General features: G+C 50.0%; 1 protein-coding gene across 1 annotated transcript; it reads left to right on the top strand.

Moving 5' to 3' along the window:
- Positions 1-11,928: 11,928 nt before the first annotated feature.
- Positions 11,929-12,861, top strand: LOC311166150 (olfactory receptor 14C36-like; the record flags this gene model as incomplete). The annotated part of the gene is made up of 1 exon (XM_084227623.1): positions 11,929-12,861. The coding sequence occupies one exon, from the start codon at positions 11,929-11,931 to the stop codon at positions 12,859-12,861; it is 933 nt and encodes a 310-aa protein (XP_084083749.1).
- Positions 12,862-13,341: the final 480 nt, after the last annotated feature.

Below are 13,341 nucleotides of genomic sequence, written 5' to 3' on the forward strand. Positions count from 1 at the left end.
TGTGCAGGGCCAGCGGTTGGACTGGAGGATCCTGATGGTTCCCTCCCAGCTCAGCCAATTCTGTGGTTCTGGGATCCCATGAGCCTGGGGATGGTACTGCCAATGGTTGCCACGGCAACAAACTCTGTCTGCATGCCTGAGCTGGTGTCCATGGCAACCACCCCTGGCATGGGGTCTCCATGGAGCTGCTGAGGGACTGAGCATAGCAACAGGGGACTGGTGATGGTTGCCATGGAAACTGACCATTGCAACCTGGTGATGGTTGCCATGGAACCTGACCATAGCAACAGGGGGCTGGTGATGGTTGCCATGGAAACTGACCAGCGCAACCAGGGGTTGATGATGATTGCCTGCTAAGGATCAGATTTGTCACAGGCCCTCAGAGGGGTTCTGTGGGGACTTTCCCAGAGTCTCCAGGCTGTTCAAGAGCTGGAATGTCACAGGCAGAGTCAGGGGCTCCATGGAGACCTCCCAGGGCTTTCTGGGGATGGTAAAGAGCTGTGTGGTCAGAGGCAGTCACAGCCATTCCATGGTGACATCCCAGGGGACCTTGGGCTGCAAAGGCACCAATCTGTCACAGGCACTCACGGGGGCTCCACGGTGACATCCCAGGAGTCTGCAGGCTGCCAAAGAGACGGGATGTTCCAGACACTCACAGAGGGTCGTGTCATGGGCACAGTGGGAGCTTCAGGAAAAAGCTTTATTTCTTTATTGGAGAAACTCCTGCTGAGACGTAAGGTGGAGAAATGACACCCAACAGCCACCATGGATCCTCAATCCCCTGCAGGGCCCCTATGCTTCTAAAATTCCTTCAAAGAGAGGAGACTGGAAGTGGCTGGATCCAATCTCAGCCCCAGACTTTTTCAAAGATGTCAATGATTGGACAGGTGGAATTGAACTTAATGCAATTTTCCCCACTGGATCAATGATGGAACAGGAGATACCTTTATATGAATACAGCTGTGATTGGTTCTTAGCATGATTAGACAGAATGGTTCATTTACACCACAGAATAAATGAAAAATAAGAATTGTTGTTGTGGGCCGTGATGGTGGTGGACACAACCCTGTGCCAACAGGCAGGAAGCATGAGAGCACCAGCACACACACACACAGACAGACACACACAAACACACACACACAGACAGACACACAGAGACACACATACACACACACAGACACACAGACACACACAGACACACACACACAGACACACACACACAGACATACACAGGCACACACACAGACACACACATGCACAGACACACAGACACAGACACAGACACAGACACAGACACAGACACAGACAGATACACACACACAGCAGCTCGGCAGTGAAGAGACAGGAGGGTTCAGGCATCGAGTTTTAATGTGCTTCATTGTAGAGTAATGCCAAAAGTGTCCAGGGGCCAAAGACAAAGACAAAGGAGGGTTCAGGGTACAAATACCAGAAAAGAGGGGGTGATGGAGAGCATCAGGGATCCAATGATCTGAGGGCTCAGGGGTTATACACAGGGAAGGGACCAATAGGAATGCCACGGTGGATGGGCAGGATTACACACCAATGGGAAGAGAGGGAAGGTAGAACTCACCAGAGCATGAACACACAAGGGTAAAAGGGCTAGGGAAGGCCAAGGAGCCAATAGGGAGGACAGAACTGGGACAAATTAACATAGTGCTGCAGAGCACCATGGGAGAAGCCTCTTTCCTCACCCTGAGCTGTGAGGAATGCCTGGAGCCTATGGTGTGTCTCTCCAGGGCACTGCAATTGCCTTTTCTCTGGTAGGCTCACAGGCTTCCACAGTTGTGCAGTGTCACAATGATCTCCTTTTTCCTGTAGCCCTGCTGTGTTTGCTGTGTAACAATGGACCTGTGGTACCATGAGGTTCCATAGAGTCACCATGGTCCCTTTGGTTCCACAAGGCCCTGCTGGGCCACAATGACCCCTTGGTTCCATGAGGTTCTGCGCTGCCAACAATGATCTCCTTGGTTCTGCAGTGTCACAATGGACTCTTGGTTCCATGAGGTGCCTGGCCTCCCACAGCCCCTCACAGAGCCTTATGTTCTGGTTTGAAAGCAAAACCAGTGAGAGACTCCAAGTCAGAAATACAATTTATTAGGAAAAGGGAAAAGAGAACCAAAATTGATGCAATGATACAAAGTCAGAATACAACCTGACGCCCTGTTGGTCAGGGTGTCGGTAGCAGTCCAGTTGGATTGGTGGCCGCAGAACTCCTGGAGTGGCAGATGTGGTTCAGTTGAAACAGTGATCCTGTAGAAATGGTGTAGTCTTCCTCTGAAGATCCAGTGGAAAAGGCAGCTGCTCCTCTGGAAATCCAGTGGAAAGGCAGCTTGTTCTGTCCCAAATCCCAGACTATATCCAGTGGGGATGCTTAGCTCCTCCCCCCTGGATGGAGCATCTCACAGTGGGCTGATATCCTTCTATGAGTCATGAGGTGGATCCATGAAACAGAAATGGTTGGTGGAGGGAGTTATCTCTGAGTCATGAGGAAAGGCATTGATGGGCCCATTAACAAGAGATAAGGAAGAAACACTGCCCCTCCTGGTTTCAACGGCTCTTGAGGATGGGAATAGAATACATCTTTAGATTGTAACCTAGGACGCAATCCACCCCTTTTTCTAGTACCATCTATACCCAAACCAATATCCTCTTACATATATATAGATACATAAAAATTAGAGAATAAAACTTAACACACAGTTAGTGCTTAAAATTAGGTCTCGTTGTGTTACACAACGCAACCATCTTTCTGCATTACCCACCAAGTGTAATCAGGTCCTTGAGCAAAAACAATCCCACAGATGGGTTTGTCTTTGCCTGAGGTGGGAGTAATTTAAACAGTCTTTCCTAAAATACCTTTCATGTATATCATAGGAACTTCATCTCCACCCACTGTGTGCAGGGGTTCAGACTTTCAGACTGGGCAGGACCAGCTCGATTGATGGACCCTTTGGTGTTGACCATCCAGGTGGCCTTTGCTAAGTTCAGTTCCCAGTTTCTGAAGGTTCCCTGGCCAAGTGACTTCAGGGTAGTCTTGAGTAGTCCGTTGCACTGTTCAACTTTCCCGGCAGCTGGTGCATGATATGGGATATGGTATATCCACTCAATACCATGTTCCCTGGCCCAGGTGTTGATAAGGCTGTTCTTGAAATGGGTCCCATTGTCCGCCTCAGTTCTCTCAGGGGTGCCATGTCTCCACAGGATTTGCTTTTCCAGGCCCAGGATGGTGTTCAGGCAGTAGCATCAGGCACAGGGTAGGTTTCCAGCCATCCTATGGTTGCTTCCACTATGGTCAGCAGGTAGTCCTTGCTTTGGCGGGTTTGGGGAAGCGTGATGTAGTCAATTTGCCAGGCTTCCTCATACCTGTACTTCAACCATCGCCCACTGTACAACAGAGGGTTTACCTGCTTGGCCTGTTTGTTTGCAGTGCAGGTCTCGCAGTTGCGGATAACCTGTGAGATGTTGTCCATAGTAAGGTCCAAGGTCCACCTCTCAGTCACGAGCCCATTGGTATGTTGCATCTGTCCCCTGATGACCAGAGACATCATGGGCCCAATGAGTGAGGAATGGTTCTCCCTTGTGCTGCCAGTCGAGATCCACCTGTGATAGTTTCACCCTGGCAGCTTGGTCCACCTGTTTGTTGTTGTGATGCTCTTCATTGGCCTGACTCTTGGGTACGTGTTCATCCACGTGTTGAATCTTTAAGGTCAGCCTGTCTACTCAGGTGGCAATGTCCTGCAAAATCTTGGCAGCCCAGATGGGTTTCCCTCTGCGCTGCCAGTTGGCCTTTTTCCAGCAATCCAGCCATCCCACAGAGCATTAGCTACCATCCATGAGTCAATGTAGAGGTAGAGCCTCAGCCACTTGTCTCGTTTAGCAATACCCAAAGCCCGCTGGATGGCTTTAAGCTCTGCAACCTGACTTGATCCACCTTGTCCCTCAGTAGCTTGTGCAACTCGTCATGCGGGGCTCCATACTGCAGCTTTCCATTTCCGGTTAGTGCCAGCAATTCGGCAGGAACCATCAGTGAAGGGGACATATGATCTTTCAGTCTCTGGTAGCTCATTATGTGATGGGGCTTCCTTGGCACGTGAATCTTGCTCCTCTTCTTCTTCAGAAGATAATCCAAAAGTCTCCCCTTCAGGCCAGTTTGTTACTATTTCCAGAATCCTAGGCCAATTTGGATTTCTGATACGGGTGCACTGGGTGATGAGGGCAATCCATTTGCTCCATGTGGTGTTGGTGGTGTGATGTGTGGAAGGAAACTTTCCTTTAAATATCCACCCCAGCACTGGTAGCCGGGGTGCCAGAAGCAGCTGCGTTTTGGTGCCAATTACTTCTGAGGCAGCTTGAACTCCTTCACAGGCAGCCATGATTTCCTTCTCTGTGGTAGTGTAGTTTGCTTCAGAGCCTTTGTAGCTTGGGCTCCAGAATCCCAGTGGTCAACCCCGAGTCTCCCCAGGCACCTTCTGCCAAAGGCTCCAGGACAAGCCATTGTTCCCGGCTGCAGAGTAGAGGACGTTCGTCACTCTGGTCCTGTCCTGACCGGGCCAAGGTCTACCACATGAGCAATTTGCCGCTTGATCTGGGTGAAGGCTTGTTGCTGCTCAGGGCCCCAGTGGAAATCATTCCTCTTGCAGGTGACCAGGTAGAGAGGGCTTATGATCTGCCTGTACTCGGGATTGTACATTCTCCAAAAGCCAATGGCAACTAGGAAAGCTTGTGTTTCCTTCTTGCTGGTTGATGGAGACATCATGGTGATCTTGTTGATTACCTCTGTCGGGATCTGATGACATCCATCTTGCCACTTGACTCCTAAAAACTGAATTTTGGTCCCTTAACCTTGTTTTGCTTAATGGCAAAACCAGCTCTCAGCAGAATCTTGATAACCTTCTCTCCTTTTAAAAGATTGCCCTGCTGTGCTTCTTCATACAATGATGTCATCAATATACTGTGGATGTTCGGGGGGCTTGCCTTTTTCCAGTGCACTCTGGATCAGTCTATGGCAGATGGCAGGACTGTGCTTCCACCCCTGGGGGCAGTTGGTTCCAGGTGTACTGCACTCCTGTCCAGGTGAAGGCAAACTGAGGCCTGCATTCTACTGCCAAAGGAATGGAGAAGGCGGCATTGGCAATATTTATCAGGAAAAGGGAAAAGAGAACCAAAATACATGCAATAATACATAAGAAAAACCACTGACAGAGTCAGAATATAACCTGACACCCTGTTGGTCAGGGTGTCAGCAGCAGTCCAGTTGGATTGGTGGCTGCAGAACTCCTGGAATGGCAGATGTGGTTCTGTTGGAGCAGTGATCCTGTAGAACAGTGTAGTCTTCCTCTGAAGATCCAGTGGAAAGGGCAGCTGTTCCTCTGGAAATCCAGTGGAAAGGCAGCTTGTTCTGTCCTAAAGCAAGGTGGGGATGCTTAGCTCCTCCCCCCTGGATGGAGCATCTCACAATGGGCTGATATCATTCTATGAGTCATGAGGTGGATCCATGAAACAGAAATGGTTGGTGGAGGGAGTTATCTCTGAGTCATGAGGAAAGGCATTGATGGGCCCATTAACAAGAAATAAGGAAGAAACACTGCCCCTCCTGGTTTCAACGGCTCTTGAGGATGGGAATAGAATACATCTTTAGATTGTAACCTAGGACATCTATCACTGAGGGAAGAGTGGGATGGAACAACCTCACATTTGGTGTCATCACATGGGGTCATTCCATGCTCTGCTGTGAGTTTCCCGGGGGCTGGTAGTGTTGGCTTCAGGAATAATTTGGGAAATGGCTGGGGGACTGAGGGCTTGGTGAAAAACGAGAAGGGTTAAAATTCTTGTATTTACAGTCTTTTGCTACATGTCCAGATTTCCCGCAGTTATAACAGTTTCCACTGCTTTTATTACATTCTGTATTGTGGGGAAGCACGGTTGCTGCAACCAGCGTTTCCATTGCACCCTGGACAGTGGCCTTGGCTAGGCTGGAGTCACAGTCTGAGACTGCTTGGCAAATGCAAGTGTCAACCATCTGAGCAATGGTCAACTCAGGGTCAAGGGGGAGGGCGTGGAGAACCTTTCTGCAGTCAATACTAGCATTACAGAAAGCTAATTTGCTAATAAAATAATCCTGGACCTTTTGATCCCCTACCTGTTTTTCCAGCGCTTTCATAAGGTGATCAACAAACTTGATATAGTTCTTGTCCAGGCCCTGGCGAATGTCAGTGAAGTCAATGAGGGATGTAGAAGCATCAGGTGTTTGAAGGAGGACAGACAATGCAGCACCTTTGAGATCTTCCAGTATTGACCAGGGGAGGACTTCAACGTGATATTGCAGTCTATTATAGTCTTCTTGCCTGGTAATGCAGTCCATTGTGAGGTGTTGTCGCCCTTTTTCCCTAACATAACCTTTTGGTAACTCATTAAGTTTATTTATCTAAAGTCCTTTCCACAAAATAAACTCAGCAGGTGACAATATAATTTTCATACACTGTTTTGAATTGTATGGCACCATTGTGTGGGTTGTAAATGTCGCATCCAGCAAATTGTTAAAATAGGGAGAACCCCTCCCATAATCCTTTGCGTCCTTTCCTAAATCCTTCCTTTCCCTGTGGGGAATAGATTCCCACTTAGGTTTTGGCCCGAGTTTATACTGCACTGGTGCCACCTGAATCTTGGATACCACCTCCCAGTCCCCCTCCTTTGCAGCTTTTCTCCACATTCCCTGCCAAGAATCCTTGGGCTCATCCTCACTCTCGGATAAGCTATCGCTCTCTTCCTCTTAAGAGGAAGCAGGTGTGCTGGCAGAGGCATGGGCCTTTCTGCCGACTGGCAATGCCCGGTGTCAAAGGCCTTTGGTAGCCAAAATGGCTTCCTTCCAGTTGGCCACACATCCAGTTCTATGACATGGGAACCGGCAGAGGCTGGACTGGAGGAGGGACCCCGGAGTGGAGAGGTGGAGCCCGCGTTGGTGAGGAGCTTTCCAATGACAGGGGATGGACCCAACACAGGGGAGGAACTTGATGTTAAGGTGGGACCTGTCGCAGGGGAGGCACCTGGACCAAAGGAAGGAAATGGGGATGAAGAAAGGAGGGAATCTAAAATGGCGGTCTCTCTCACAGGAGTATTGCCATCTGTCTTGGTTTAGAAAGACAGGTGCCTGTTAAAGGAGACAGGAGCCTCCCCTGAAATGGAGAATGCAAACCCTCCCCACCCCTCCAAATTGGTATGAATAAGGGGCTCTCAGGCAAAAAATATGGGAGCAGGAAATAACAGTCCTTTAATAGGGAAAGGGAAAAAAACCAATATAAAAGAAAAAAAAAATACAACAATGCAATACACCAGAACAACACTGTCAGAGTCAGAACATGACCTGACACCCTGTGGGTCAGGGTGTTGGTAGCAGTCCAGTTGGAAAAGGGGCTGCAGTCCTCCTGGAGTGTCAGGCGTGGTTCTGTTGGAGCAGGGGAGTCCTGTAGGAAATAGGTGTCTTCTTCCTCCACAGATCCGTGGAAGTAGAAGCAGCTGCTGTTCCTCTGGGTAGTCCAGTGGAGCAAAGGCTGGTTTGGTGTCAGAACCTTGCAGGTTATATCTGCATGGCACTGCTTGGTTCCTCCCTCTGGGCGGAGCATCTCACAATGGGATGCTATAGTTCTTATCAGTCATGTGGTGACATTCAATAGCCCCTTATCAGCAGATGCCCCTTGTTGATTATGATCGCTCAGGAAGAGAGATAAGGAGCAATGCCGGCTTGACACCAGACAACTGCCATACAGATGGCAATAGAATACATCTTGCCTTGCAATCTGGAACACCATCTCATGATTTATAGGAAGGGGGATTGGGACCAGGGGATGCAAGGATGTGGGCGAGGGAAGATCTCAGGGCAGCATGGCCACTACCACCCTGAGGAGAGGACAGAAAAGGAGGGGAGATGGCAGGCAGCAAATGGCTTGTGTGTGCTAAAGGGCAGGCTCTATCTCCTGTCCTCCTCTTGGGGAACACTGGCTCAGGAACGTGGGGGATGGATTAAATAAACCAGGACAAAGGGTTGGAACCATGAACTTGTGAAAGATCCCATAAATTAAATGAAGCAATGGATAAAATTTTCCAACTTTTAACATCCTTTGTGTTTGTAAAATATAAAGCTTTCCCCAACAGCATCCCAAAACGATAACTGATAGAATCAACAGAGGTATTAGGAAACTCCTAAAACAACCAGTGAACAAAATGTTTTAAACTCCCCTCAGAAAATGAATTCCTCTCTAAATTCAAAAGTCTCCAAAATTTAACAAAAACATCCTTTTCAGCTTGGGACTGAGTATTTCCCATAGCTGCCCCCGATGGAAGAGGGAATTCCCAACCAGAGGAACAGAAAATCAAAAGCCTGAACACCTGGCAGCTCTCTGCCACTCAGTCAATCACTCTCAGTCTCTCAGGAACAATCTTCAGCCAAAATGGGGCTTATGGGGCTGCCAGTGAAGTTTGTCCTACGGATCTTGAAGGGATTGTTGACTTCCACTTCAGTGAGATTCGGTAAAACTTGAGAATCACTTCAGTGTTGCAGCCCACCCAAAGGTGTACAGCTTCCAGTGATGTCTGGCTTGCAGAATCACTGCTGGAGATGCTCACAGGGACCTCAATGAATCTGGTCCCTGTTTGGTGCCAGGTGTAGTGTTGTGGTGCTACTGAGGCCCCTGGAGCGTCCGACACTCACGAGTCCAAAGTTCACTGCTACCTCAGAAAGCTGCCAGAAGAGGCAGGATGGGTTTTTGTATGATCTCCAGCAAGCTGGGTTTATTGGTACAGGAAAAGGGTACAGAGAAAAAAGGGTCCAGGGATGAAGACATGACGTAAGCTGATGGCACAGGGTCCTTTATGGGATAGTGAGGGTGGAGTTGAGGGTCAGGGGACCCCTGGATACAGGGGAAAATGGTGCAGACAAGGGGTCCAAGGTCAGGTCTGCCAGTAGGGAAAACAGGGTGGAGGAATGCAGCAAACCAGGGCCAATGAAGGGACAGAGAGAGGAGAACATTCTAGGGACAAACCAAACATGGGCAATAAGGGTTGGGCTAGGGTAATTAGGCCAATGGGCCAATGGGGTATCATAACTTTACATAAATCAGCATGTGCGTGCAAAGGTCTATGAGAGAAGCAAGCTTCTCACCTTAATATGAAAGCCTATTACTCTTACTTGGGACCAGCACTTCATGCCTGTGAAATTGAGACTCCAATGGTAGGCCCCTGGGCCTCCACACATCATCACAGCTGGCCCAGGACAGGTCTGGAGTGCTCTTGGGGGCATCCTGGGCTTGGCACACAATTGAGGAGGGTATCTGTTTTCAGTGGGGAACTTAAAAATTTTAAATTGCTAAAATAAAAGAAGAAAAAGCTCTCTTTGCCTTACTGCAGCCAGTTCTCCAAGTAAAGCTGGCCCCAGGTGACAGAGGAGAGACAGGATGGGGTTGGGGAATGTGGACTAAGATTGTCCACATTAGGTCAGACCTCAAGGCACTGCTTCTCTGACGAGGCCAGATCTCCTCAGGAGAGTCCCTGGGTCAGTATCGCTCCCAGAAAGCTGCAATCTGCTCTAACAAGAAAAAGACACATTAAAAAAGGAATGCTTAGATTTATTAGAAGCTCTTTGAAATATTTTCCCATAACCATAGAAAAAAACTTCCTGATGAACTGCACAAGAGCAGTGAGAAATCAAGGCAGAGCCATGGTTTGTCAGGACTTGCTTGATCCCAATGAGCCTCACTGTGCATTTGGAGCTGAGCCCTTGAACCTCAGGGCCTGAGAGGAGATTGCACAAACCTTTCCAGGACTCAAAGTCAGAGGAAAATCCTGGAGTGTCTCAAAGCATGAATGGGCTCCACTGAGGTCCATCCCAAACACAGGCTCCTCATGGACTCCTTGGAGGAGAGAACTAGAAGCCAGGATGGCACAAAAAATTCTAAGAAACTCAGTGTGGAAAGGAAATTCCAAAGTACCTTAAAAACTTTGAGTATCTCAAAGTATTGATAAGCCCCACTGAGTGTCAGTACAAAGCTCTCAAGGGACTCGTTAAAGCAGATAATTGGGGCCATGATTGCACAAACCTCTCCCAGAGTCTGTATCAAAAGGGAAACACCAAGCACCTTAAAATAACTGAAGGACCTTGAAGCATTAATGAGCCCCACTGAGTGTTGCTACTGACAAAGCCTCTCCAGGGACTAATTACAGCACATAATTGGAGGCCATGATTGCACAAACTTCTCAGAGACTCCAAGGCAAAAGCTAAACCCGAAGTCCTTTGAAAATCCGGCAGTGCCTGAGAGCATTGAGGAGCCCCCAGGGCCATTCCTGAGCAAGGCTCCCCAGGGACTCCTTCCTGCAGATCCTTGAGGCCACTGGGATGTGGGCTAGGAGGGATGCTGAGGGCAGGACAAGGGAGTGACAGTGCCCAGCCTGGCTGGGACTGTGCCAGGAGGCCCCAGTGCCTCAGGACAAGGTGTCTCCTCACAGCCCTTGGTGGCACAGACCTTGCTGTGGCCCAGGGCACCAAGACTTGGCTTCTCTTTGTTACCACCTGTCATCACTGCCTGCAGTTCTCTGCTCTGCCTGGGGCCTGGGGACACTTTCTCAGTCATGTCCCTCAGTGGGACCCATTAAAAGTAACAGAAACTTTGGAGTTGGATTCTGACTTGGAGTTCTGGAGAGGTTTCTTAAGCTTCCTCTCAGGGACTGATACTCAGGGCCTCAGCACAAAGCCCCAGAGGGTCATTAAAGTCCTTGCGCTGTGTCTGTGCTGCTGAGCTGGGCTGGGCTCCTGGCACAGAGGCACCTCCTGAATGCCAAGAAGAGCTACAAAAGCACATTTCTCTTGATGAGCAGCTTTTCTCGCAGCTCAGCAGGTCTGGGGCAGTGCCTGCAGCCACCCGGGGCACAGCACAGAGGCACAGAGAGCTTCAATCAGTCAGGGCTGGGAAGGTGCTGAGAAGTGCCTGGGGCAGAATCACTGCCAGCCCTTGGCACAGGAGCCTCTCGCCGCAGGACAATGCAGCTGCAGCTCCTGGAGCCATCTCCTAAAGCTGGAACATCCCAATGCCTACAGACTCTGTGAGTACATTCTCTGATTCTTTCTTGTGCAGACCAGCCAGGGGTGCCCAGGGCTGTCCTGCAGAGCAGGGTCCTGCAGCCCAGGGCTCTGTGCTGGGGTAGGGACTCTGCTGCCTGCCAGGGACAGCTCTCAGCCAGCCCTGGGAGCTGCTCCCAGTGCAAGGGGACAAGATCTGGGTGGAAGGAGACAGCTGGTAAGGCTTGGAAGTGTTCTCCTTTTGTGGTGAGGATGCTGCATTGTTCAGGACTGTTCCCAGCAGGACACTTAACTGTGGAACATTTCCAAGGAGATTATACAGGGAGCAGGGGCTGCATAAAAGGGGAAATCCTGCTTTTTTATTCTACTGCTCTGGGTTGCCTGGAGGAGAAATTGCACATAGATATTAATATGGCAGTTAAGGCTGAGAAAAATGAAAGAAAATTCTCTCAGACGGTAATTAACCAGGCAGTGACAGAAATCAACACAGGGCCTCTTAGAGGCAGCATCAGTGTCACTTTTCCAGCCTCCTCAGGGTTGCTCTGACATTGCCATCAGAGCCTGCAGAGCCACAGCTGCCCCTGGGCAGTGCCTGAGCTCGGAGGGGTCTGCAGGGCAGAGCTGAGCCCCCAGGGCTGGGCTGAGCTCTGGCAGCACTGGCAGGGCCCAGCCCTGGGCACAGGGAAGCAGCTGCTGGCAGGGACAGCTCCAGGCAGCAGAGCCCTGGGCAGGCAGTGCGGGGAAAGTGCTGCCAGGCTATGCTGGGATATTTAGAGTCCTCTCTAAACCCAAGTATTCCATGATTATTTTTTTTTACAGATCCCCATGTCCAGCCAGAGCAAATGTTCAACAGCAGCCCCATCAGCCACTTCCTCCTGCTGGCATTGGCAGACACGCGGCAGCTGCAGCTCCTGCACTTCTGCCTCTTGCTGGGCATCTCCCTGGCTGCCCTAATGGGCAACAGCCTCATCATCAGCGCCGTAGCCTGCGGCCACCACCTTGACACACCCATGTTTTTCTTCCTGCTCAACCTGGCCCTCACTGACCTGGGCTTCATCTGCACCACTGTCCCCAAAGCCATGCACAATTCCCTCTGGGACACCAGGAACATTTCTTACACAGGATGTGCTGCCCAAGTATTTATGCTTATCTTCTTTATGGGAGCAGAGCTTTCCCTCCTGACTATCATGTGCTACGACCGCTATGTGTCCATCTGCAAACCCCTGCACTACGGGACCCTCCTGGGCAGCAGAGCTTGTGCCCACATGGCAGAAGCTGCCTGGGCCAGTGCTTTTCTCTATTCATTGCTGCACACAGTCAATACATTTTCCCTGCCCCTGTGCAAGGGCAATGTCCTGGCCCAGTTCTTCTGTGAAATCCCACAGATCCTCAAGCTCTCCTGCTCCAAATCCTACCTCAGGGAACTTGGGCTTCTTGCTGTTAGTGCCTTTTTGGTGTTTGGTTGTTTTGCATTCATTGTTTTCTCCTATGTGCAGATCTTCAGGGCTGTGCTGAGGATCCCCTCTGAGCAGGGACGGCACAAAGCCTTTTCCACCTGCCTCCCTCACCTGGCCGTGATCTCCCTCTTTGTAAGCACTGCATTGCTTGCCTACCTGAAGCCTCCCTCCATCTCCTCCCCATCCCTGGATCTGGCCCTGTCAGTTCTATACTCAGTGGTGCCTCCAGCCCTGAACCCCCTCATCTACAGTCTGAGGAACCAAGAGCTCAAAGCTGCAGTGTGGAGACTGATGACTAGAAGGTTTCAGAAACATTAAACTGCTGGCCAATTTCTGCAAACCACTTATAATAAAACTTGTCTTTGATACTTCTTGTACAATTCATTTTGGAAGTTTTTAAAATTTGTTTTACTTTAACAATAAAGTCCACAAAGAAAAGTCATTCTTTGTGACATTTCTCATCTTGTTTCTCTCCACCTTCTCCATGGCCACAGACTGTGTCAATGAGGAGCTGCACTCTGGGTGGCTTTAAAGGAACTAAAGGATCTCCCAGCAAAGTTTTCTGCAGAGATGCCCTTTTGTTGCCTTCTCTGGAGCTGCCGCAGCAATGTCTGTGTGCAGAGCTGGGGCAGATCAGTGCTGGCACAGCAGCTGCGCCCAGCAGCAGCAGCACTTGGTGTTGCCAGTGCTGCTCCTGTGGCCCTGCCCCGCTGCCCTGGTGGCCCTGGTGTTGCTGTAGGGCCTGAGTGCTCTTGGGGCCAGGCTCAGTCCTGGGAGTGGCAGTGCCAGGGCTGCTGC

Source organism: Fringilla coelebs (genome assembly GCF_963513975.1).
Source record: "Fringilla coelebs genome assembly, contig: SCAFFOLD_43, whole genome shotgun sequence".
NCBI lineage: Eukaryota > Metazoa > Chordata > Aves > Passeriformes > Fringillidae > Fringilla > Fringilla coelebs.